This window comes from Nomascus leucogenys, chromosome 8 (genome assembly GCF_006542625.1).
Source record: "Nomascus leucogenys isolate Asia chromosome 8, Asia_NLE_v1, whole genome shotgun sequence".
NCBI classification, from domain to species: Eukaryota; Metazoa; Chordata; class Mammalia; order Primates; family Hylobatidae; genus Nomascus; species Nomascus leucogenys.
In genome coordinates, this window is record NC_044388.1 from 109,652,527 (window position 1) to 109,676,422 (window position 23,896).

The window sequence follows — 23,896 nt, forward strand, 5'->3', positions numbered from 1 at the left end:
TGGGAGGCCGGGAATTTGCAGGCCGAAGAGGGATCCTGGAGAGTGGAGGACCCACCTCAATGGTACTCCCTAAGGGGTAAGGAGCCCCTGGCATCAGGAGCTGCCAGAGCACCTGCTACGTGCCAGTCATGGCTCCCTGCGGGCCTCAAGTCTGCAGGCTCTGCGGGTAAGGGGTGGGGGCGGTATGGAAGTGTGGCTGGCCAGGGGAGCTGGGGCCTGGAGGGTCACACGCCTGCAGGAGGTCACAGAGCCAGGAGATGGCTGGCCCCATAGACCCGTCTCCCAGGTGGCCAGCCTGCAGCCTGTGCCGTCCTGCTGAGCCAAGAGAAGACACTGGGGGTGTTTGTGTTGCTCGGCTGTGGGGTCCCTCCCAAGGGAAACCGTTAGTCACCCTGGTGCTGGCTGGATTCCATGTGAGGCCACAAACACCAGGAGAGCTTGGGGACTGTGCCAAGGGGTGCAAGGTCTGGCGGTCACCAGAAGAGAGAGGAAGGGGATGGCAGAGGCTCCCAGAGTGACTGCAATCCGGTCATGTGAGAGGGACTGTGTGTGTGTGTGTGTGTGTGTGTGTGTGTGTGTGTGTGTGTGTGCTGGATGACAGGTGCCACCATGTCTGTGATTCAGCACAGCGACCCCAGGGGGCAGTGTGGGCCTGGGTTAGGGTTAGGGTTAGTCCTGGTTCCACACCACAGGTGGCCCTGTGACTGGGGGCAGCCACAATGCATCCCAGTGGCACCAGCAGAAGAATGAGATGAATAAGGCCTGCCTGCCCGAGGGTCCCGGGGAGAGGAACTTAAAGAACCCGGCAGAGGAGAGAACCCAACACCCAGGAGCGCTGGCATCCCAGCCTTGCCTGCTGGAGAGGTGACTCGGCCCCCGAACCTCAGTTCTTCCACCTGTGAAATGCAGATCATAAAGGTGGATGCTGGCCTCACAGCTCTGGGCCGTAGGACAAGCTAGACAGAGGGCAGAGGGTATTATCGCTTTCACTACTGTTACTGGTGGCTTTCCTTCCCAGCCTTTCTGGTGGGTGGTCAGACACAGGGCAGAACTTTCTCAAGAAGACGGCTGATGGAACTCACAAGTTTCTTCCAGTGGGGAGGACAGAGGGAAGGAGAAGGGTGTTCCAGGCACCGCTGTGGGCCCAGGACATCTGCTGCATGGAGGCAGGGGCATGGATGAAAAGACACAGATGACCTGATGGAATGGTGCCCCAGCTTCCTCCTCCTCCCCTTTTTGGAGGTGCCTGCTTGCAGGGGATGGGCTCTGGGGAAGCTGGTGTGCAGAGAGGCTAGGTGCCCAGCCTTGCTTTAGGAAAGCCTCACAAAGTCTGGGGCCTGCCGGGGGTTTCCCAGGGGGGCTCTGCTGCTCCACCCACTCTCGCTCCCCTCTGTGCCCTGACTCAGCGGGAACAGAGGCTTGAGCGCCAGGCCTGGCCTGCCAGGGGCTGCCAAGTTGGTGCTGGACATCTGCAGAATCCCTGAGCCTCTCTGCCCTGGCCCTGGCTGCTCTAGCCATCTGGTCAGCAGGCCATGGGCACATCTGTCTCCTCCCTGGAGCCCTTGGTTCATTCTCGCTGGGTCTCCCTCGGTCCCTCCACCTGCTTAGGCCCCTGCATCTCGGGAGCTTTCTGAGGCTCGTGACCCGGGGCACGGTCGTCCCGGAAGTTCAGCCTTTCCCTCCGTACAAGGGAGCCATCAGACGGGACACCTCATACATCCCAGACCCCATTCTCAGGAGCCCCAGGGACAGGGCCCGCTCTGGAGGCAGAAGTCGGACAGGCCGGCGCTGGAGTTTTGCCACCGCCAGCCTCCCCGGTAACCTCAGGCCAGCGGCTGCTCCGTCTGGACACCCGACATGTGGCCCCCAGTTCTGGACCCGGGAAGAAGGCCTCCCTGCTCGCTGCTCCTGGGCCGCCGCCGCCGGCAGCAGCCAACAGGCAGCTGGGCCGGCCTGGCCGGGCTCCAGAGGCGCAGAGCGGGTTAAAGTGTGCGCCAGGCCGGCCGGCGCGGGCGGGGGAGCGGCCTGGTGGGAAGTGTGAGTGTTCCTCCCCGTCTGCCTGACAGCTATAAAGGCGGCCGCCGGCGCAGAGCCGCCACTGGGCTGCGCCCCTCCCGGGAACCCCCTCTCTTGGATGCTCTTTGAAGTGGGAGAGGGAGGCGGCGCGGGGGAGGAGGGGAAGGGGAGAGGGAGGCCGGGCCGCAGCCTCTGCACTCACGCCGCCCCCGCACGCACAGCGCACCTGGCGCCATCTGCCCTCCGCAGCGCTCGCCCCTTTCTCTGGGAGGACAACCTGCTGACCCGAAGCCAGGTAGGCCACCTCGTCCCCGTCCCCCTCACGTTGCAGCGTCCACCAGGCCAGCCCACTGCTCAGAGTGGGGCTGGGGGTAGGAGCACCCCGCGCCCTCTGGAGCCGTTACATAACATAACGTGGGGAGGCTCGTGGGGAGGGGTCGGGCCGCAGAGCACGGGGCAGGGTGGCCTCTCAGCAACTAGCCTTGTGCGCCCGGAGCTCTGTGTGCACGGCAGACCTCTCTGCTGCCGCCAGCCGCTGCTTTTGGACCCCAGGGAGGGATGGATCCCCGTGAGCGAGGCCTGGCCAGAAGCCAGTGGTGTCTGGAAGCCTTAATGAAAAGCAAGTGTGAGGCCGGCTGGCACCTGTCTTCAGCCGGCAGGCAGAGGCTGGGGCACCCGTTAGCCAATGGCACAGTGGAGGGGGCTCCTGTGGGTGTGAGGCTGGGAGTGCAGATGGAGGTCTGCAGGGGAGGGAGGTGGGGGGCAGGCGGCGGGGGCAGGGGCAGGTCAAGGAGTCAGCCTCCCCACTCCAGGGTGCACTGCTGCTTCGTCCGGGCTGCAGTGGTGTCCTTGGAGTAGCCCCTGAACATCTGCAGGTGCTGGGCCTGCAAGGAGGCTCTTCAAGTTGGATGGAGGCTGCTGAGGAGGGAGGGGCAGAGCCGGAGTTGGCCTCTGGGCTGGCAGGGGTGAGGGGTGACCTCCATGCCCTCTTCCCCTGGAATTGGCCAGGCATGGGGGTCGAGCTCCTGAGGTTGCTAGTGTGCTACCTTTCTGTGTGGCTTTGAGCAGGTTGGCTCCCCTCTCTGGGCTCCAGGTTATGAGTGCAGGCTGCGTGGTTTCTGAAATCCCTTCTCTAACTTGCTGGCAAGTGACACTCAGCACCTGAGCAAGGCCTGGAGAGAGGTCATGGCGGATCTCTGTTCTTCCCTTCCACAGGGCAGGGTCGGCGCTGAGGCGGGGGTGGGGAGGGCTGAGGGCCCAGCGGGGGACAGTCCCTTCCAATGGGCTTGCTCTGACCCCTGGCAGGTGTTTCGAGCCAAGGGTGCTGTCTGTTGGGAGGAAGTCAGCCATGTGGCCCTGGACTGCTGACATGCTGGCACAAACTGCGCCTCCTCCTGCCCTGCCCCTTCCCCAATTCCATCTTCTCTCCGGGGATCGGGAGGCGGCATAGGTACCTGGGTTCTGCCTCACCTGAGTGCTGGCTGTTGCTGGATGCTGACTGTGGAGCTGCTCGTCTAGGGCGAGGCTGCACGTTCCCCTGGGACCTGGCCAAGCCCATCCCCATGCACTGACCCTCAGCAGCCAGTGGCAGAGGCCATTCTCCTACGAGGCCAGCAAGAGCTGAGCCAGTCAAAATCCCAAGGTGCTCCTGCCAAGGCGCTGGACTGAGCCCAGGCCCATCCCTTTGAACCACAGCCTTTCCCCGCACCTGGGTCCCCAGCCCCCTCAGCCGAGGCTGGCTGTCTCTACAGCCCTGCTCTAGGGGGCTCGAGGACTTGGAGGCAAAGCATGGCATGCTTCCCTGCATGCCCTTGGATCAAGGGTGGCACAGGCTTAGCACGCACACCACCGCTGGGTGTCTTGCCTGCAGCAGGCATTACTAATCATTCACCAAGCCCCTTCTTGCTAAGCCTAGACTGGGGCGGGGGGTTCATCCTTCCCAACAGGGTCTGCCAGGCAACCACGACCAACTAGTCCCAGATAACCTTGAGGCCTGGGCACTGGCTGGGCCCCGAGGGCTCTTCCCAAAGCGTACCCTGGTCATCTGGAAGAGGAGCGGAGCTGGCCTGGTGGTGACAGTGGCCTTGCTTCCTAGGATGGATGGCAGATGGCAATGTTCCTGCTGGGCCTGGTTCCTGCTGGCTCTGGCAGTTGTGGCTGGGGACACAGTGTCAACCGGGTCCACGGTGAGTGGGGTGTTGTGGTCTGAGGGCCCATGCCAGTCCCCTACCCAGGTGCTGTGATCACTCTCAGATGGACTGGCTTGGAGGGAGCTGTGTGGGCACGTGTCCCAGGTCCCAGAACCCATCTTGGCTCCTAGAAACTTCTTCCCAGAGCCACAGTCAGATCAGCCTCTGAACTGGGGCCCTGGCTACTGTGGAGCCCCTGGCGACTTGGCAGGAGAGGGCTGAGGGGGCTGAGTGCTTCCCTTCCAAGTGAAGGCCCCAGCATGGCCAGGGTAGGCTGTGTCCTGCAGAACGCAGGTGGGCCCTGAGCCGCTCCAGGGAAAGTGAAGACAGTTAGATGCCGCCCCAGGAGCTTGCCAAGCCCCCAGGCCATCCTGGACCTTAAGGTCAAGGAGGACCCGTGGCCCACAGTTCCTGGGGAGTTCCCCCCAACACCACCCAGGAGATCTGAACCCAAGCTGCCGAGTGACCCTGCAAGGGGGCCCAGCCAGGGGGCTGTGTCTTTTGGTCCCACGGACGGTGATACCCTCGGGCATGGGGTGGGGGCAGGCTGGTCCTGCTGGGCACTCAAGCCCTCTACCATCTGGGGGTCCCTCTCACCCAGGACAACAGCCCAACATCCAATAGCCTGGAGGGGGGCACCGATGCCACGGCCTTCTGGTGGGGGGAGTGGACCAAGTGGACGGCGTGTTCCCGCAGTTGCGGGGGTGGGGTGACATCCCAGGAGCGGCACTGCCTGCAGCAGAGGTGCGAGGTTGGGCACGTGGCCCTGAGGGGCTGACATGAGGGCGGGGCGCGGGCAGGAAAGGTGCAAGGTTGGGCATGTGGCCCTGAGGGGCTGGCATGAGGGCAGGGCAGCGGGCAGGAGAGGGCGGTTGGCTCTTCAGCCTAGTAGCTTCTCCTGCTGGGAGGGCTTTCGGGTTGGGGGCAGCACAGGCTGAGTCCCCCCATCAGCCTCTGCTGGACGCGGCTATGGATGGGCCCTGGCACTGGTGCCCTGGGGTCCTTTATGCTTCAGGGCACCAGGGAAGCCCTTTATGAGAGGGCAGGAGCCATTTCTAGAGGTCTGTCCTGGAGGCGGAGAACCACCCTGCCTTCTCTTCTGAAGACCTGAGTGAGGGTCTTTAGAGAATGCCAGGGAGCCCCAGGAGAAGCAGAGGACTGGCAGGAAAGCCTCCGCTGCCAGATGGACCTGGCTCCTATCTGGCCTGTGCTACTCCCTCACTGTGTGACCTTGGGCAAGTCACTTAACCTCTCTGAGCATCAGTTTTCTCATCCATGGCATGGAGAGCGTGCTGGTCCCACCTCATGCTTCTGAGAACACACATGTGTGTGCACCTGGGCACAGGCCTGGCACGCAACCCATGTGGTTGTTTCAGTTCTGTGTACTGAGCCCCTGTGCTATGTGCTGCTGATGTAGAAGTGAATCAAATCTCTGTGTGTGTATGGGGTGGGAGTTGAGTAGGGAGGAAGGAGCCCTCTGGGTCATGGGAATCAGGGGAGATTCTGGACCCCAGTGGCCGTGGGGCCAGCCCAGGCGACATTCCTGAAACTCCTCTGCAGCCCTCACTCCGAGCCTGCATCTTTCTGCCAGGAGGAAGTCCGTCCCGGGCCCCGGGAACAGAACCTGCACGGGCACATCCAAGCGGTACCAGCTCTGCAGAGTGCAGGTGAGGCCGGGCCCGGGCAGGGGCACCATGGCCTGCTCTCCCTGTCATCATGCAGTTTTCAGGGGGTTTTCCAGGTGGCTCCTGGGCATTCTGGGCATTCTGTTCTGGGCCTGCTCTTCAAGGAGAGCCCAAGAGCAGCGTTGAAGAGAAGGCTGCGGGGGGCCCTGGGCTAGGACGGAGCCATCCACTGTCCAGACCACTGTCCCTGTGCCCACATGTGCTCAGCAATGCCGGGACGGGCGGCCTCACTCTGCTTCTGGAACTTCAAGTGCAGCCTCAACGTTTGGGGTCTCTGGTCGCAGCTCCACTTTACTCACAACATTCGTGCACCTGGTGCTCACAGAGACCCAGCAGTTGCCAGGCTTCCCCGTCCCATGAAACAGTACCCCCCACCCCATAAAACAGTTCCCTGGGCTGCCCTCGGAGCCCTTCTGCTCCAGCCCCCATCGGCTTCCTTGGGTAGCTGAGGCTGGAGAGGAGGTTCTGACTCTGGCCAGGCAGCTGTCAGTGGGGCCCTGGGCAGTTGGAACCTGAACACCTTTCCAAGGACCGCCGGGCGTGAGGCTGGGGCACGCCGAGCTGGGATCTGGGCCTCCCAGGCTGGCTCGTGTGGCTTGCCTGGGCAGGGAAGGCAGAGCGGCTGGGGGTCTGTGTGTCTGTGTGTCTCAGGGGGCATGTGCGCACGTGCAGGGAGTGAGGGGCTGGAGGGAGGCAGGCGGCCACAGCTTCTGTGTTGGTGTCACCTGGTCAGCTGCCCTCCTAGGGCAGTGCAGCCAGGGTTGGGGGAGGGACATTTATGAACTCCAGCATGAGAGGGACCCAGGTTTGAGCTCTGGCCCCGGCACGACTAAGCTGGGTACCCTCCAAGGACGAGTCTCTTGTCTGCACGCTGGGTTCTTCTTTATGGGGTCAGGACCACGATCTTCCTGATTCATGCGGTGTGCATGGCCACGGACCGTGTGCCAGGCCCTGTTCCGGCACTGTAGGCACACAGTCAGGGCCTGCTGAGGACGGGGTGAGGGGAGCACCCTTGCCAGCTGTAGTAGGGTAGTAGGGTCATGTCCCGTCCACCGCAAGGCTGGGAGAAGGCGTGGTGGGGAATGGGAGGGTTGTGTCTAGAGTAGGCGGAGGGCTGGCGTGGGGGACGGAGCTGCCCTTCCCTGTGTCCTTGCTCCCTCCCGAGAGTGCGTGGGAGCGCAGGAGCCCGAGAGGCCACCCCATGGGCCGTGGCCCCCGCATGGCTGTCCCGGCTGCAGCCACTTCCTGCTTAGCCTGGACAAAAATGCCTTTGTCGGGCCGAGTTCCTCCTGGAGCCTCCCTGTCCCTTCGCTTCCCAGGAGTGTCCGCCGGACGGGAGGAGCTTCCGCGAGGAGCAGTGCGTCTCCTTCAACTCCCACGTGTACAACGGGCGGACGCACCAGTGGAAGCCTCTGTACCCGGGTACCTGCAGCCCTGGGGACCCACCTTGCAGGGAGCTGACTGAGCTTTGGGGGTAGCCCTTCCGGCACATGGGACCAAACTCGACGGGTGGGCAGGTGGGGAAATGGAGGTGGTCAGACGAAGAGCCAGGAATGAACCTGGGTCTCCTGAGCCCTGGCCCAGGGGTCTGTCCCCTCCCCCATGACCCATGACATCAACGCAGGACAGATTACAGGGCTGAGTTCCCTGCAGGCCTGACCTCTGAGGGCGATGGTGACTCTCTCATTTACTGGCTCCTGGGCACGGACAGGAACCAGCCTAGACGACCCCAAATGGAGCCCGCCCACATGGTCCCATGGAAAGCAAGTAGTTCAGGCAACAGCGTAAATGCTTCATCCTTCTCGTGCTCACCCGCAAGGGCCAGGGCTGGGGTGCCCAGGGCCAGCAGCACAGGGGTGTCGAGTTGGCTCAGACCTCCTGCAGAGGGGGAACCCCAGTATGGGTCTCAGGCGCTGCTCCCCACTCACAAGGAGGTAGAAGCCGGAACTCACGGGGCGTGGGCTGAGCCAGATGACCCATCAATTTCTGCCACTGAGACCTGGACAGGTCCCTTCTATTCTCTAGGCCTGAGTTTCCCCATCTATGCAATGGGAGCTGTCTCAGAGGGAGGGAAAGGGAAGTCCCCTGAATCCGGCATTTCCTGCCCCGCTGAGGCCTTCTGTCTTTGTCTCCCTCCACCAGATGACTACATCCACATCTCCAGCAAACCGTGTGACCTGCACTGCACCACCGTGGACGGCCAGCGGCAGCTTATGGTTCCCGCCCGCGACGGCACATCCTGCAAGCTCACGGACCTGCGAGGGGTTTGCGTGTCTGGAAAATGTGAGGTTGTTAAACGTTGTAGCAAAAGTACCGCCGGTCTCACTGTGCTGACTGCCCGCCCGCCTGTGGGAGGCAGTGGCGGCCCCGGGGCCCGGCCACAGCGCCCTCCCAGCAGCCCTCTCCCTCTCTCTTCCTGCAGCCCATCGGCTGTGATGGGGTGCTTTTCTCCACCCACACACTGGACAAATGTGGCGTCTGCCAGGGGGACGGTAGCAGCTGCACCCACGTGACGGGCAACTATCGCAAGGGGAATGCCCACCTTGGTAAGGCCACAGCGCGCCCTGGAGTCCAAGCACAGCAGAGTCTGGGAATCAGGGGTCTTGAGTGTGCTCCGGTCTGCAGCCTCCTGGGTACCACTGGGCAAGTTCTTCCCCTCTAGGGGCACCTGATTCAGCATCCCAGCCCAGGCGAGCTGGTCCGGTGATTGTAGGCCTCCCTTGGCTTGCAAGAATGGGCAACCCTTTGTTGAGGACCTACTGGGTACCAGTGGACACTTGGCTTGGGGGTCACATTTGCCCTTTGAGGCAGCCTGCAGGGAGGTGTTAACACCGCACTTTTTTTTTTTTTTTTTTTGAGACAGAGTCTTGCTCTGTTGCCCAGGCTGGAGTGCAGTGGCTCCATCTGGGCTCACTGCAACCTCTGCCTCCCAGGTTCGAGTGATTCTCGTTCCTCAGCCTCCCGAGTAGCTGGGACTGCAGGCATGTGCCACCACGCCTGGCTAATTTTTCTATTTTTAGTGGAGACGGGGTTTCACTATGTTGGCCAGTCTGGTTTCGCACTCCTGACCTCAAGCGATCCACCCGCCTCCGTCTCTCAAAGTGTTGGGGTTATAGGCATGAGCCACTATACCCGGCTAACGCCACACTTTAAAAAGGGAGAAACTAAGGCCCGAGACCCATTCTCTCCACGGATATGAGATTTGACTCTGGCACGCTGGATTCTGGGGCCTGAGTTTCAGAGGCTCCCTGTCAGCTCCAGACTGACCCAGCCCAGGAGCCCTCCCTCCCTTGGGCAGCACCTGTCCCCTTCCTGAGCTGTGGGCATTTGGCCTGATGTTTGTGTCCTGCTCTGTCCCAGCCCTCATCGGGGGTGGGCGTCTGTGCATGGGATGGCACTTTCTACTTTTGGAGGGATGTCACTTGCAATGCTTGGCATTAGATTGAACACACTTTTGGTTCTGAAGAAATGCTTGAGGAATGGAACTGCGTTATTGCAACCTCCAGACCAGGGAAGGCAGGGCAGCTTCAGACCCACTTAGCAGATGGGGAAACCAAGGCCCAGAGTGGGAATAATCTATCAAGGTCCCAATGAGGCCAGTCGAGTCTGGACTAGAACCAGGCCTGTTATGGCCACAGAGGACCCGGCCGTGTCTTGAAGGTCGAGGGAGTGACCTCCGCCTGCCACTGAGGGCTAACTGTGGCGTGAGTGTCGGCTCCAGGAGGTGCCAGTGAGAGGGCACTGGAGAGGGTGGGGCTTGGACATGGGACCTAGGGATGGGCATGCCGAACTGACAAGGGACAGAGTTGGGGCAGAGCCGCCAGGCAGGGGTGTGAATAATGCCGGCTGGATGTCCAGCAGGGGGAGGTGGGCAGAGGCCGTTTCTTTGGAGGCCTCGCTATATAGGAGGCGCTAAGGTGTCTAATTTTCCTCCCTTCCTCCCACAAACCTGCTCACACGGCCTCCTGCTGGACCCAGGGCATGCAGAGGGAGAGTGGGCATTGGGGCAGCATGTGTCTTGTAGGGCACCTAGTGTGTGCCAGGCACTGTGCACACAGTGAGGCCTGAGAGATAGGGCTCATGTCCTCTTGGAACTCAGCCTGGGGCCCAGGGGCTGACGTGCAAACAATGCCCCTCATTCTTCTGCATACTCACAAGGTAACTCATTCACGCCTGGCAACAGCTCTACAAGGCTGGCTATTACTGTTGCTGAAATATACAGAAACAGGCAAAGAGAGGCTAAATAACTCATCCAAGGTCACACAGCCACAAGAGGCAGAACCGGGCCTGAACCCAGGCAGCCTGCTCCTGGCCTGTGATCCTCCCAGCTGAGCCACAGTCCTTCTCCAGACGAGCTGTGCTTGGTAACCACGCTGGGGGCTGTGGGATGGGCTGGGGTATTAAGTGCTCAAGAATCTTGTGAGCTGCTTGCTAATTTGAAAATTAAAGTATAACAGTCTATATTTAAATACATTATATTTAAAACAAAGTCACCATTTTCTAATCCTTTGATGTCTATAACTATTTTTTTTTTTTGAGATGGAGTTTTGTTCTTGTTGCCCAGGCTGGAGTGCAATGATGCGATCTTGGCTTTCTGCAACCTCCACCTTCTGGGTTCCAGCGATTCTCCTGCCTCAGCCTCCCAAGTAACGGGGATTACAGGCTCCCACCACCATGCCCGGCTAATTTTTTTTTTGCATTTTTAGTAGAGACAGTGTTTTACCATGTTGGCCAGGCTGGTCTCGAACTCCTGACCTCAGGTGATCCGCCCACCTCGGCCTCCCAAAGTGTATAACTATTTTATCTGTGTGGCAAAAACACCATATACAGGTGTGCTGCAGCCTCTCTTCCCAATGCCACGCCCAGTGACATCAGGTTGGTAGTGTAAACAAACAGCTTCAGTCGCTTGTTTCAAGCTTGTATCTTGAAACCCAAAGAAGGGGAAAAAAAGTTTTAAAATGCATTTTGAAGTTAAGCTGCCCAGTTACAGTGGCCTGAAATTGGCCACAGCAGGGGTGTTTACACCACGGAAATTGGCCAATGCTACAAGTCACAGCTCATGACTGTGACTTGGGAGACATGTTTCCCCACGTCTCCAAAGAGCCTACTGTTAAACATTTTCCAGAGCAGCGCTGTCCGTGAGGGACAGGTTGGGATCTCCAGGGACCTGTAGGTGTGATGGTGTTGGGGGAGGGATGGCAGGCGGGTGCTGGCCTGCAGGAGACACTCACCCCGGCAGGCAGACGCACGCGGAATCCTCCGCTCCGGGAGGGATCTGGTGAAACAAGCATCAAGCCCCAGGAAACGTCAGACCTGGAGAGCCCCTTCTTTCCTGTCCCAGGGCGTATTAAAATCTCTCCTTCTCCCCAGGCTCCTCCCTCAGCCACCTGCCAGCAACGCCTCTCCTTCTCTGAGCACCTCCCCTCCAGACCCTTAGTTTCTTTCTAGCTGGGAGGACTGCATGGCTGCCTCCGCACGGGCCTGGGGGCCTTGAAGACAGGCTCTGAGCTGGCTGATATTGCCTGATCTGGATCTCAGCCTGGGGCCTGGCGCTTAGGAAGGGCGTAGGCTTAGTTGGAGATTCTATTTGCAGCTCTCCTTGTCCTTTCTCACCCACGTCTTTGAGTATAGCGAGCCTTGAAAGTCAACGTGTTGTTGTGACAAGACAGGATTTTAAAATGGCAGTGACAATGCACGCAGGGAGCTGGGGCTCTATCGGCTGCCCAGGGTCTCCTGGGTGACACGTGGCAGAGCTGGACTGAACTCCCAGTGTGCTCCATGTCCCTGTGGCCCTCACTGTCCCTCGGGAGGGGCTGGGGCAAGCACGGATGAGCCCTCCTATGGCCTTGGTAGGAAGGGATGAGCCTGGGCAGGTGCCCAGCTTGGTGGGTCAGCCTCTGCAATAGGATGGGGCTGAGCTGAGCTACACAAGTGGGTGTGGGGGGTGGGCCAGCCCTTAGACAGCCACCGCTCACCCTCCAATAGCTGTGGAGTGGGCGAGCGCCATCCAAGGCTGCCTTTCCAATCAAGAGGGGCTCACTGTCATCCATTTGCCTCCAGGTTACTCCCTGGTGACCCACATCCCGGCTGGTGCCCGAGACATCCAGATTGTAGAGAGGAAGAAGTCCGCTGACGTGCTAGGTCGGTACACAGCGTTTGGCAGCTGCCTCACTGAGCTTTTGGTTGTGGGGTGTCGTGCATGGCGGAGAAGGGGCACTTGACCCTGGACCCCTTCCTCCAGGACAGGGATGGACCAGTGCTGTGGGCATGGCTGCAGGAGCCAGAACTTGAGCCAGCTGGGTGGGTGTGGCTGGGGTGCTCGTAGGGGACCAGCTTTACCCCTGTGCGTGGAAGGACCTTGAACTCAGAGCTGCTGGACAATGGGAAGGTGGTGATGTTGGGTGGTGAGCGCCCTGTCACTCAAGAGCCTGGCACAGGCAGAAGCCGGGGGCTGCTGCAGATGAGATCCCTGTGGGGTTCGAGGAGTGAGTCTCAGGAGGTGACAAGGTCAAGGTAGCACTGAGAGGAAGTCGGTGCAGAGGTAGGATTCTGACTCAGGTCTGGGGGCCTCATGCTGATGTTCTTGCCATTAGTCAGTCTCCACGGGGAGGCTGGGCTGTGGGAGGGGAGTCCTCTAACCTGAGGATTCTGGAGTTGTTTCCATGATGGACAGGTTGGTGAGGCCCCATCTTGGTGGCAGATTTTGAGTGTAGTGAGCCTTGGTGGCAAATTTTGGAAGAGCCCTCTGGGAAGCTGGAGTGTTGGCCAAGCAATGTGCCATGTCTGCACCCCTTGGGCCACAGTGGGCAGGTGCTGACACCTGTGAGCTGCTCTGTGCTTGGCCCTGCCTTTCACGGGGCAGGCTGGGGTATGGGGACGCTGTTCTTGGACACAGGTGCAGCCCCAAAACTGACACTACCCGGGCTTAGTCCCCCCACTGCCTCCCACTCCTCCTGAGAGCCAGAACTGGTGGGGTGAAGCCCATCTCCTAAGGGGGTGCTGGAAGAGGAGGCTTTGCTGAAGGTCTTCAGGCTGGGACCCACCTTGGGTTCTCCTGTCCCCTCTCCAGAGCCTAAGGGCCAGCCCTCCGTATGTGCCCTGGGGTCTGAGTGCCCCCGCCCCAGCAGGTCTGTGCTGCAGATGCTGGCTCCACCACCCAGCGCCCTGGGGGCTGCTCCCTGGCCCGAGCGGGGAGCCGGGCCTCTCGCCAGGCCAGTTGCTTTGTCGCTTGCTTGCTGGGAGAGTGGAGGGGTCAGGAAACTCCACGTTCTCTGAGCTGGCTGCAAAGCTCTCGCTCTTGAAACAGATGCATAGAAATACCAAGGGTGGCCTCGGAGCACCGGGAAAGCCTCAGGAAGGAAGGTCATTACTGTCAGGAAACAGGTTTTGGATGGGAGCCTCAGATTTAACCCTGCACATATACCTGGAAACGGGGCCGAGACAACCAGGCCCCGGCGCACTCCCCCTCGCAGAACTTGGACTCTAATTTGCGTTATCTTCTGACTTTTCTACGTTAAGGGGGTTTTTCAAGCAGACATGTCCTGCTTGTTGCGTCTGTCTGATAATAAATTAATTGCCCCGGCTCCTCTGTTCATACTGCATCAGGAATTTGGAAGCCAAACTCTTCTTCTCCCGCTGGCCAGTTCCTGGAACTGGCTTTAAGGACACCCTTTGGAAGACAGAGTGTCCCGAGCGCCGAGTCGGCCTCCTCCCTGCGTCCCCAGCCCTGGAGGCCCCCTACCTCTTCTCACTCTCCGTGGCCCCAGGGAGGATCAGTTCCCCCTGAGACCCCACCAGCTCTGGGCGGTTGTTCCAGTCTGCAGGGGTGGTGGGGAGTTGGGGCTGCAGGGCTTCGTGGGCCATTTGTTTCCATCCTAAGCTTCCATCAGGCTGGAGTCAGGCGCTGGGAGTGCCCACCCCCCGGCCCCAGGAAGAGGGCGACTGAGATTGCACGAGGCCGTCCTGACCTGATCGAGCACCTTGGCCAGGCCTGGGTGCACGGGTTGACTGGGTGAAGACGGGTCAGCATGGCCCTGCCTGCAAGGGCAGCAGGAAGTCTCTGCTTCCATGGAGAGGTTGGAGCTGGCCAGCTCAGCGCGATCCCCAGGAAGGGCCTGGTGGTCAGCACCCCCATGCCAGCCAGGCCAGGGCTGCAGCGTCACTCTGTGTGGATGACGGGAGGGGCACCCAGGACCCCTGCTGCCTCGTGTGTGCCTTCCACAGGCCACAGACTCTCCTGCCCCTGACCGGGTCCCTTGGTTGTGGTGCGACCTCATTACCTTGCAGCCCCTCAGCTTCTTCACAGGCAGCCGCAAGAACAGGACCAAATGGGTCCCCAGCCAGCCGTGTTCTATGTCTAGACAAGTCCTTCATTGCTGATTTTAGGCTGAGAGGAACGTGCGTTTGCGCCTCCTCCACATTCACTGGCCAGACTCCCCGTGATGGGAGTTTCCTGTCTCGAGGGCATTTGAGCCAGGGTTCTGGAGGACAGGGCTGGTGGTGGTTCCCTGAGCTGGTGACACTGGCTCCTCCCCCAGCCAGTTTGGCCTTTTGTGACCGGTGGCTTTGCCCTTCCAGCTCTTGCAGACGAAGCTGGCTACTACTTCTTCAACGGCAACTACAAGGTGGACAGCCCCAAGAACTTCAACATCGCAGGCACGGTGGTCAAGTACCGGCGGCCCATGGATGTCTATGAGACCGGAATCGAGTACATTGTGGCACAGGGGCCCACCAACCAGGGCCTGAATGTCATGGTACGTGTGCCACAGGCCTTGGGGGCCCCAGGGGCCCCGGGCACTGCTTCCCCAGAATCCGGCCACAGGCGGGGTCTTCCAGCCCGTGACACCCCCAGGGCCACTGTGCGTGTGCACCCGGCACCCTCACCACTCTATGTGGGTTGGGGCTTCACGTTCAATCACTGTTACTCATTCACTTGTTCTTTCATTAACTCCCTCCCCCATTCATTCACTCACTCGGATTTTGGTTCATTCATAGTCTCCCATTCACTCATCAGTTCATTAATTCATTTACCCATTCACTTCTCACTCAACCACCCACTCTCTCACCCACTTCTTGAAATCATTCATTCCTCCATCCATTCACTGTGGCTAGCTTCCCTGGTGGACCAGCGGGGGTTCCGTGCTGGCCCATTTCCTGCCCTTTGGGAAGTCCACAGGGAGCTCGGGCATTAAGGTCAAGGCTAGACCCCTCCCTACCCCACGGTGGAGGGATTTATGCCCCTACCTAGCTTCATGCTCCACCATCCCGGGGCACTATGGTGCTGGGTCCTTAGTGCCAGGGCCCAAGGTAGTTCCCGTGGCCCCTGCCCCTCCCCCTCCCCTGACATGGCCTCCCCAGGACACTCAGGGGTTCTGGGGTGGGGCTCAGGGCCCGAGCAGTGGGCAGGAGAGAGCGTGGGCCTGTTATGTCCAGCTCGCCATGAGTTCTCCTATGGCTAGCATCTGGAAATGGAGCCCCTGGTGGTTTGGTGCCTCAGCACCGAAAATATGTAAGGGACTTGTCATGTCACCGAAGTCAGCTGACATCAAGATGGGCAGTTGTGGTGCCTGTCAAGGCCTGCTGGCTTTCCTGGAGGCCGAGGGAATACAGCAGGGATGGAGCCACCCCCCGACCTGGGCTGTTTTGGTTTCCAGATCTCGCTGTAGTGGGTTTCATTGCCTCACGTTGCAGGTCACGAAATGTGGGCACAGAGCGGGTGACCTGCAGTCATGGAATTGTGAGTGGCACGACTGGGCTTTGAACCCAGGCCTGCCTGGTGCCAGAGCCTGTTCTTTGTTTAGCTGCTGTGCTGGAGGGGTCTCTAACTGGGGGTGCTTGTCCGTCTCCCCACACTGCTTTTTGGCTGAAGAGCTTTCCTGGTGACCCCAGAATCAAATGGGGGTCACGCATCTCTGTGTCTGTGCTTACCTGGCCCAGCCTGGAGCTGTGTCTGGAGGTGGACTGACCACCTGGCTTCGCCTCCTGGCTGCAGGGGCTGTTTTGTAGGTCAGGGTCCCCAGAAAATAGACTCTGAGGTAGGGGTTCGCGTGCAAGAGGGCTTGGGGGGCAGTGTCTGGAGCGGTCTCGGGAAGACTGATATGGGCAGGAGGGCACGGGACTAGACAGAGGGGACAGCTGAGCTGTGATGCAGTTTCAACGGGCTTCGGCCAGTCCCCCGGCGGTCACATTATCTCAAGTTGGGGCAGGAGGGCATCGCGTACTGCCAGGTGTAGTTGCCCCTTGTGGGGGGCATGACCTGGGGAGAGACAGCTCCCTCTGGCTGAGGGAAATTCCTGGGGCGGGGCACAGCTGTGAACTGTTTGCGCGCCCACCCCCGGCAGTTCACTGAAGGGTGGGGTCTGTTGTCCCCCGCCCCGGCACGGCTTGGACCCATGCGCTTTGCACGAGTCGGCCTTGGCAGGGAACAGCCCCTCTAGAATTGCGTTGGTTTCTTTCTCGGGGAGCCTTACAGGAGGAAGTTTAGTGGGGTGAATTGCAGCTGGTGTAGGGGCTGCAACTGACACAGTTTCCTTCTTCTGCGACACACTCTATTTCCCCTTAGCCTGCGCTAGCACCTCAGCGGGGCCAGGTGCCACCTGGTGAGGTGACCCTGGTCTCCATGACCTTCTCAACCTGAGGCTGCTGTCTTTGTCCAGTTATCATCACAAGGGGCAGGGGGATACCAAGAGATGCCCAGGGCATCAGCAGGTGCCACATAGATTCTTTGGTCCCAGGGTCAAACAACGCCTTTCCCACTCTTTTTTTTTTTTAAGTAGAGGGAGGGTCTTGCTATGTTGTCCAGGCTGGTCTCAAACTCTGGGCCTCAGGTGACCCTCCTGCCTCCGCCTCTCAAAGTGCTTGGATTATAGGCATGAGCCACCTCCCCCTGGCCTCTCTGCTCTTGATGAGCAAGGTGGATCACCCAGCCAGGACGGCTACTCGTTTCCATGCTTCTGGTCTCTTGGCACAAAACGCCCAAACAGACCATGTGTGGCCGCAGCCTAAAGCGTAATGAAACTGTTGCTGCAGCTTTGGATGGAAACGTTCCCCCTGCGCAAACCAAGGTTTCCAGACCACAGACCCCAGAGCTGCAGGGATGGGGAACACACAGTCCCCAAGTGGTGGCTGGGAATGATTGCTACTGCTACTGCCCCTCCTGCATCCCAGACCCATGTCTTCTACGTACTGGGCACACAGCACCAGGACTAGGCACAGGGCCAGAGGGTACGAGACAGCTGTGTCAGCAAGGGACCCAAGCTCCCCCATCCAAGACTCTTGCATCCGCATCCGCTTTCTAGCTCACAGCTATGGCTGTGTGGGGGTGCCCTTACGATGAAGTAAGAGCAGAGAAAAATGGCCAAACTTGATTTAGAGATGGGTCGGCTTGCCCTGAGGGTGCAAGCTGGAAGTAGGATCTACTTCACTAAAGCCCCATCCAGGGCTGGCCTGGAAAAACGGCAGTGAAGGAAAATCCTTTGATTTATGTGGGTGGTGCCTCATGCGGGATGCCCCATCCTCATGGGTGTGCTGCCTCTCAGCTGGCATCGTGGCTTCCCCCTCCATTGCTCCATCAGGCTGGCGTTTCTGGGTGCTGCAGGATACGGCAGGTCCAGTGGCTCTCACAGTCATGTGCCCATTGTGGCACGTCTTCTGCTATAAAGCGGGTCCCTTTGTCTAATGCCATGTTCTCGGTACCCTGTCCCGGTCAATCAAATACTCTGTGAGCCTTTGGGCGTTGGGGCTGGCTGAGGTTCTGTGGGCAGAAAAGGCAACTTTTATTTAGGACCAGATTCGGCACTTCCCCTTCCAGGATGGAAGGGGTCTGATGTGATCAGCTTGTCACCCAGTAGCTGAGTGGCCTTTAGAGGTGGTGCTCTTTAGAGGCTTAGCGTTGAGGCCAGAGATTGGACGTTCAGGAGTGGAAGGAGCTATGGTGGCTGTGGTGAGTGAGAAGTCGTGTGCTGGGGCCACACGTAGCTTCTATCCCTTCCTCCACGCTGATTCATTCACTCGTTGTGCCTGCAGTGGGGTGACCGATGCCAGCGACTAGCCTGTGTCCAGTGGCAAGGCCATTCTGTCTTCTACTGGGGTGTTTAGTGCCTCTCACATGGTGATGCTTCCTGGTACAAATGAACAAATGAAAGGAAGACCTCCATCCTTTATGCTTACTCCCTAGATCCAGCCACAGTTACCTCCTCCAGACCTCCTGGTCCCCAAACTTCTGATCTTTCCCACCCAGGCTCCTGACCAGCCAGCCAAGCCACTTGCCACCACCTGTGATTCAGTTCATGTTCTCATCTCGGGCTTCCCCTGCCTCCCATCACACCGATGCGCACATCACATGCACTGCCTGAAGCCCATGGGGAAGATTTTCCTTCACTGCCATTTTTCCAGGCCAGCCCTGGATGGGGTTTTAGTGAAGTAGATCCCACTTTCAGCTTGCACCCTCAGGGCAAGCCGACCCATCTCTGAATCAAGTTTGGCCATTTTTCTCTGCTCTCCCTTCATCATAAGGGCCCCCCCCACCGACCCCCACAGCCATAGCTGTGAGCTGGAAAGGGGATGTGGGTCCAAGAGTCTTGGATGGGGGAGTTTGGGTCCCTTGCTGACACAGCCTCCTCATACCCTCTGGGCCTGAGTGTGCCTAGTCCTGGTGTAACACTTCCACCTTACGATGGATTGCTGCTGGCGGAGCTGATAGAACTCATGTTGGAGGCAACTCTGGCTGCGTGGGTCGCCTGATGTCCCGTAGCCCAAGTGTTCCATCTCTAGTAGGGCCTCGCAGCGTGCCAGAAGTTTTTTGCAAGTGATGTATATTTATTTGCTGCAGATGGCCTTGCTCCAGAACTATAGGGTTCTATGTTATGCTTTCCCTACAGGCTTTCCAGAAATTCCATCTGACATCTTTCCCTACCACAGATATCTCTATTCCTATAGGATCTGCCAGGTCATACGGCCCATGTGGGGGGCTGCTTGCCTCACAGCCTGGACCTGCTGCAGGGCCCCTTCCACTCAGGATCCCACCCAAAGCAGTAGCTTTTTTGTTTATTTATTTATTTATTTTTTTGAGATTGTGTCTCGCTCTGTCCCCCAGGCTGGAGTGCAGTGGCGCAATCTCAGCTCCCTGCAACCTCTGCCGCCTGGGTTCAAATGATTCTCCTGCCTCAGCCTCCGGAGTAGCTGGGATTGCAGGTGCCCACCACCATACCCAGCTAATTTTTGTATTTTTAGTAGAAACGGGGTTTCACCATGTTGGCCAGGCTGGTCTCAAACTACTGACCTCATGATCTGCCCACCTCGGCCTCCCAAAGTGCTGGGATTACAGGCGTGAGCCACCGCGCCTGGCCAGCAGCAACTTTTAATGTCACCCAGCAGATGAATTGAACAGATATTCTTGGATGTGGAATATGCTGGCTCCAGAATTACTCTTCATGGTGGAGGGTATGAGATGCCATCAATTTCTCTTTCCTCTCAAAGAGACGTCTGGCACGCCCTAGCCCACTGAACCCTGACATTTCCACTCGTGTAAGGGGCTGCTGAATCTTCACAGGGTCGAATCTCTGCTCCTCTGGAAGACAGGTGCTTTACCAAGACCTTTAGCACCAGTGCCTGCTCCTCTGATCTGATAAGTACGGCGCCATCAGTGCAGAGGACAAAGGTCAAGTGCTTGGAGTGGTCCAGATGCCTTTACAGTGTATTGTAATTGGGAGCGGGAGCGTAAGTGTAGCCCTGGGTCAAGACTGTAAACATGTATGGTTGTCCACCCCAGGGGAATGACATAGTTTCTGGTCCACCTTCTTGACAGGGATAGAAAAGAACATATTTTCCAGATCAGTGGCCACCTAGGATCAACCTGAGGCCATGCTGATCTGCTCTAGGAGAGAGACCACAGTGATCACCCCCTGGCAGTGGAGGCCACTGCTTGGTGGAGGGTGCAGTACCCATCTGGACTCGGATGGCAGATCCCTGAGGTCTGTCTGGTTATTGTGGGGGCTAAACTATTGAGTTAAATGTGGGATGTGATGGGCTGGCTACATCTGCATCCTTTAGGTCAGCCCCTACCTTCTCCATGCTTCTAAGTGCCATCCTAGTAGCCTGGTAGCATTTCTCCCCACGTTCTTACCAATGTGCTAAATTCTTTGTCACGAGAGGATGTGCCCAGCAGTTCCTGAGGGCTGGTCCTGCCGTTCCATTGGTGTATAGCCCCTTCTCCCAGGACTGCCCTGACTGGGTGAGAATGTGACTTAATCTAAGCTATTGGTCTGGTGGCCGGGAGAGGAGGGCAGGCCAGCTCCTGTGGGAGGCCCGTGTGGCCATGAAGGCAGAAGTCTCTGTGTCATCTTCAGGCAGGGGTAGTGCTGGCTTTAACAGGGAGAAATAGGCAGGCCCATTTTTCAGGCTCTGAAGGCTTGGGACGTTTGAGATTTGAAGTTTTTCAAGTGTATTGACTCAGATCCCCACACCCCAAGTCTCATGGTCCCCCTCTTCTGGTTGGACTCTGTCCTGGCATAGCAGGCCCAGCAGATTTGGGAAGAGCACGCTCTCTGCTCCTTGGAGGCGCCTCTGCCTCTCCCGCCTTCCAGTTGCAGGACACGAGGGTGTCTCTCTCTGCTACTGCGCAGACCCTCACCCTCACCTTCCCATGCCATCCTTCCATTCTTGGGGTCCTTTACTTCCACAAACCTTTACAAGTTTTTAACCCCTACCCCTGCCCCAGCCAACTCTCAAACACTTGAGCTATTGCACCAATAGTGCCTTTCCTTTCACTGGCATTCCCTCCCAGTTCCCTAGCGGTGAACCTCTTCACAGCAACTTCACTGTCTTCCGGGGGTCTCTGCGCTCCAGGCATGCCTAGCTGGGCCCTCGTTGCCTCTGCCAGCCCATGACCCTCTCCAACATCCTATTTTAGAATCCTAGGCCTGCCTGCTCCTGACACCAGCTGGTTTGGTTGGAATCTCTGGCAAGAGCAACTCCTGGAGAGAGGGGCAGCAGGGGTCTGCGGAGGGAGAAGCCGGGCTGCCCCAGGGTCTTGACAGGGGCCTCAGCCCATCCCGCAGGGAACCCTGGAGCTGGGATGAGCCTTCATTGTTGTCTCGAATTGAGGCAGAGCCTGGGTCTTTGTACTCCCACCTGGCCTGGGCAGTGGGGCTCTGGGTTGGAGGGTGGTGGGAGAGGGACCCCGTGATTACTTAGAATTTCTGGCACATGGTGAGAAGAAAATGCAGGCCGGGTTTTGTTGGCTTCATTACTTAAATTCTCCGCATACAGCATGCGGAGACGAGGGCCCAGCTGGGCGTGCCTGGAAGACGGTGATGCCTTGTTGCCTGTACCCAGGGTGGGCCATTACCCCTACCACACTTCCCTAGCCCCCTCCCTGTTCCCAGGCTTTGACTTGGATGCCCGTGGGGCAGGAGCACTGCGTTGGGCTGGGCTAGTCAGTGTCATTCCCTGAGGGGACTCAACTGCGAGTCACAGCAGGGAATGCACCCTGCAGCTCTGTGGGAAGGGGATTGGTGGGGAAGGGGCTGGACAGAGTAAGGAGGGGCTGGGGACCCACTTCTCTTTCCCTAGGTGTGGAACCAGAACGGCAAAAGCCCCTCCATCACCTTCGAGTACACGCTGCTGCAGCCGCCGCACGAGAGCCGCCCCCAGTCCGTCTACTACGGTTTCTCCGAGCCCGCCTCCGAGAGCGCTGAGAGCCAGGGCCTGGACGGGGCCGGGCTGATGGGCTTCGTCCCGCACAACGGCTCCCTCTACGGCGAGGCCTCCTCAGAGCGGCTGGGCCTGGACAACCGGCTGTTCGGCCACCCGGGCCTGGACATGGAGCTGGGCCCGAGCCAGGGCCAGGAGACCAACGAGGTGTGCGAGCAGGCCGGCGGCGGGGCCTGCGAGGGGCCCCCCAGGGGCAAGGGCTTCCGAGGTAACCAGGAGGAGGGAGGCATGAGGGTGGGGCCTGGGAGGCAGCCCAGGGAAGGGGGCCTTGAGGAAGGGGTCTCAGGCCCTTTGCAGACCTGCAGAGGAGGTTCCTAAGAGCTGCCAGCTACCTGCAGATGTCCTCTGGGCAGGTACAGGGTTAAGGACTTGGGATAGGTCCTTCTGCCCATGCATTCTTTGAGGTAGATGTGGTTATCCCCATTTGATGGATGGGGAGACTGAGGCTTAGAAAGAGGAAGTGGCTTGGCTAAGTCACACAGTCCACCTTGGAGGAGGTGGGAGTCAAACACGGGATGGTCTGATCTCTCGCTCACCCCATCGTTCACTCAGCGAGCACCTGGTCTTGCCTCAGCTCGGACACCACAGGGAGCAAAAGCTTCGGGGGCCCCAGGCGCCCCTTGGTTGTGACCGTGTCACTCCAGCCTCTGCCTTTGTCCTCACAGGCCTCCTCCTCTGTGACGGTGTCTCTGTGGGTCCCCTTCTGATAAGGATATTTCTCAGTCCACGATAATTTCATCTCAAGATTCTTAACTAATTATATCTACAATGACCCTATTTCCAAATAAGATCACACTCTGAGGTTCCAGGGGGGCCATGCATTTTGGGGGGATGCTATTCAATCCACTGCAGAAGTCGATTGAATTCCCATCAGCAAGAGATGATCCAGGCGGGCCTTGTGCCTCCCTTTTCCCGAATATGTCCTCTAGTTGGGCAGAAGCCCTCCTTCTGGGAGCTTCTTGGTTCAGCTTGGTGTTTCCGGCCCCCTTGTCCAGGTCCTCTCCCCAGGGCAGCCCTTGTCCCCAGGGCTGGGGTGCGCTCACAGTTGAGCCACCTGTCTCCTCTCTAGACCGCAATGTCACAGGGACTCCTCTCGCCGGGGACAAAGATGACGAAGAGGTTGACACCCACTTCGCCTCCCAGGAGTTCTTCTCGGCTAACGCCATCTCTGACCAGCTGCTGGGCACAGGCTCTGACTTGAAGGACTTCACCCTCAATGAAACCGTGAACAGCATCTTTGCACAGGGCGCCCCAAGGAGCTCCCTGGCCGAGAGCTTCTTTGTGGATTATGAGGAGAACGAGGGGGCTGGCCCTTACCTGCTCAACGGGTCCTACCTGGAGCTGAGCAGTGACAGGGTTGCCAACAGCTCCTCCGAGGCCCCGTTCCCCAACGTTAGCACCAGCCTGCCCACCTCGGCCGGGAACAGGACTCACAAGGCCAGGTAGGAGGCACTCTCCTGAGCCCTGTCCAGGGCCCTCAGGGGGCAGGATGGGGCCGAGGCCAGGTAGAAAGTGAGGCCCCGCTGTGGGGGGTCTGGCCAGAAGGGCTGGGGTCCTAGAGGTAGAGGAGAGAGGGCCCCTTCTTCCTGGGGTTCTCCACTCGCTGCCCCGTGGATCTGAGCACAAAGTCAGAGGCCTGGGCTGGAGTGAGTTTCCCCCAAAAGTTATGTCCGTGGATTAGGATCCAGGGCTAAGCCCCTATGTGTGCAGCTGATGGGGGGAAGGGGGGCAGGAAGCTAACAGCTCTGAGCAAGTCTTGTGAGCCAGGGACAGAGCTCAGCATTTTATGTGCATGGAAACATGTCATCGTCACAACCGCCCTTAGTGGTAAGGTTGCTATTTGCTATTGTGGGCTCAGAGACTGCTAGCGGTGTGTTCGAGGTCACAGAACCTGAGAACCTGGGACCCTTGAGTTTTAAGTCTGGACAGTCACGGCACACACACCTGTAGGAGGAGGCGGAGCTCCAGGCAGCTCCCCAAGTGCAGAGTGGCTCAGCCCCAAGCCTCAGCAAGGGTTGGAGAGGATCTAGTAAATTCCTCCACGAGGGGCAAGACCTTGAAATCAGGGATGAAGAACAAGGCTGGCATTGCAGCTGGCAAGGGCCGTGAGAGAGTCCACCTGGGGCCAGGCCTCCAGAGCCAAGGCCACAGCTGGGTCTACATGGGCAGCCATGTCTGGGCAGTCACAGCCAGGGTTGTCTGGACAGTCACAGCCGGGGACGCCTGGGCAGTCACAGCTAGACCTGGGGGAGCCTGAGGTTGGGAGCTTCCCTGGGTCAGGGGCCAGCTGTGAGC

The 23,896-nt window shown here is 59.0% G+C and overlaps 1 protein-coding gene across 9 annotated transcripts in view; it reads left to right on the plus strand.

Annotated features, from left to right (window-relative positions):
• Positions 1-1,820: 1,820 nt before the first annotated feature.
• Positions 1,821-23,896, plus strand: part of ADAMTSL2 (ADAMTS like 2) — a 39,273-nt gene continuing 17,197 nt past the window's right edge. The window contains exons 1-11 of one of the 9 annotated variants that reach the window (XR_004031470.1): positions 1,821-2,311; positions 3,963-4,202; positions 4,807-4,949; positions 5,797-5,872; positions 7,210-7,312; positions 8,033-8,178; positions 8,313-8,436; positions 11,951-12,031; positions 14,468-14,643; positions 21,461-21,809; positions 22,671-23,043. Coding sequence is in view for 8 of the 9 variants with exons in the window: in XM_030818117.1 (XP_030673977.1) it covers positions 2,135-2,311; positions 3,963-4,202; positions 4,807-4,949; positions 5,797-5,872; positions 7,210-7,312; positions 8,033-8,178; positions 8,313-8,436; positions 11,951-12,031; positions 14,468-14,643; positions 21,461-21,809; positions 22,671-23,043 (1,988 nt within the window). In the remaining variant the exon portion in view is untranslated. Of the gene's footprint in view, positions 2,312-3,962; positions 4,203-4,806; positions 4,950-5,765; positions 7,313-8,032; positions 8,179-8,312; positions 8,437-11,950; positions 12,032-14,467; positions 14,644-21,460; positions 21,810-22,670; positions 23,044-23,896 lie in introns of those variants that run through there. The other 8 variants (XM_030818117.1, XM_030818119.1, XM_030818118.1 and 5 more) reach the window with 8 other exon arrangements.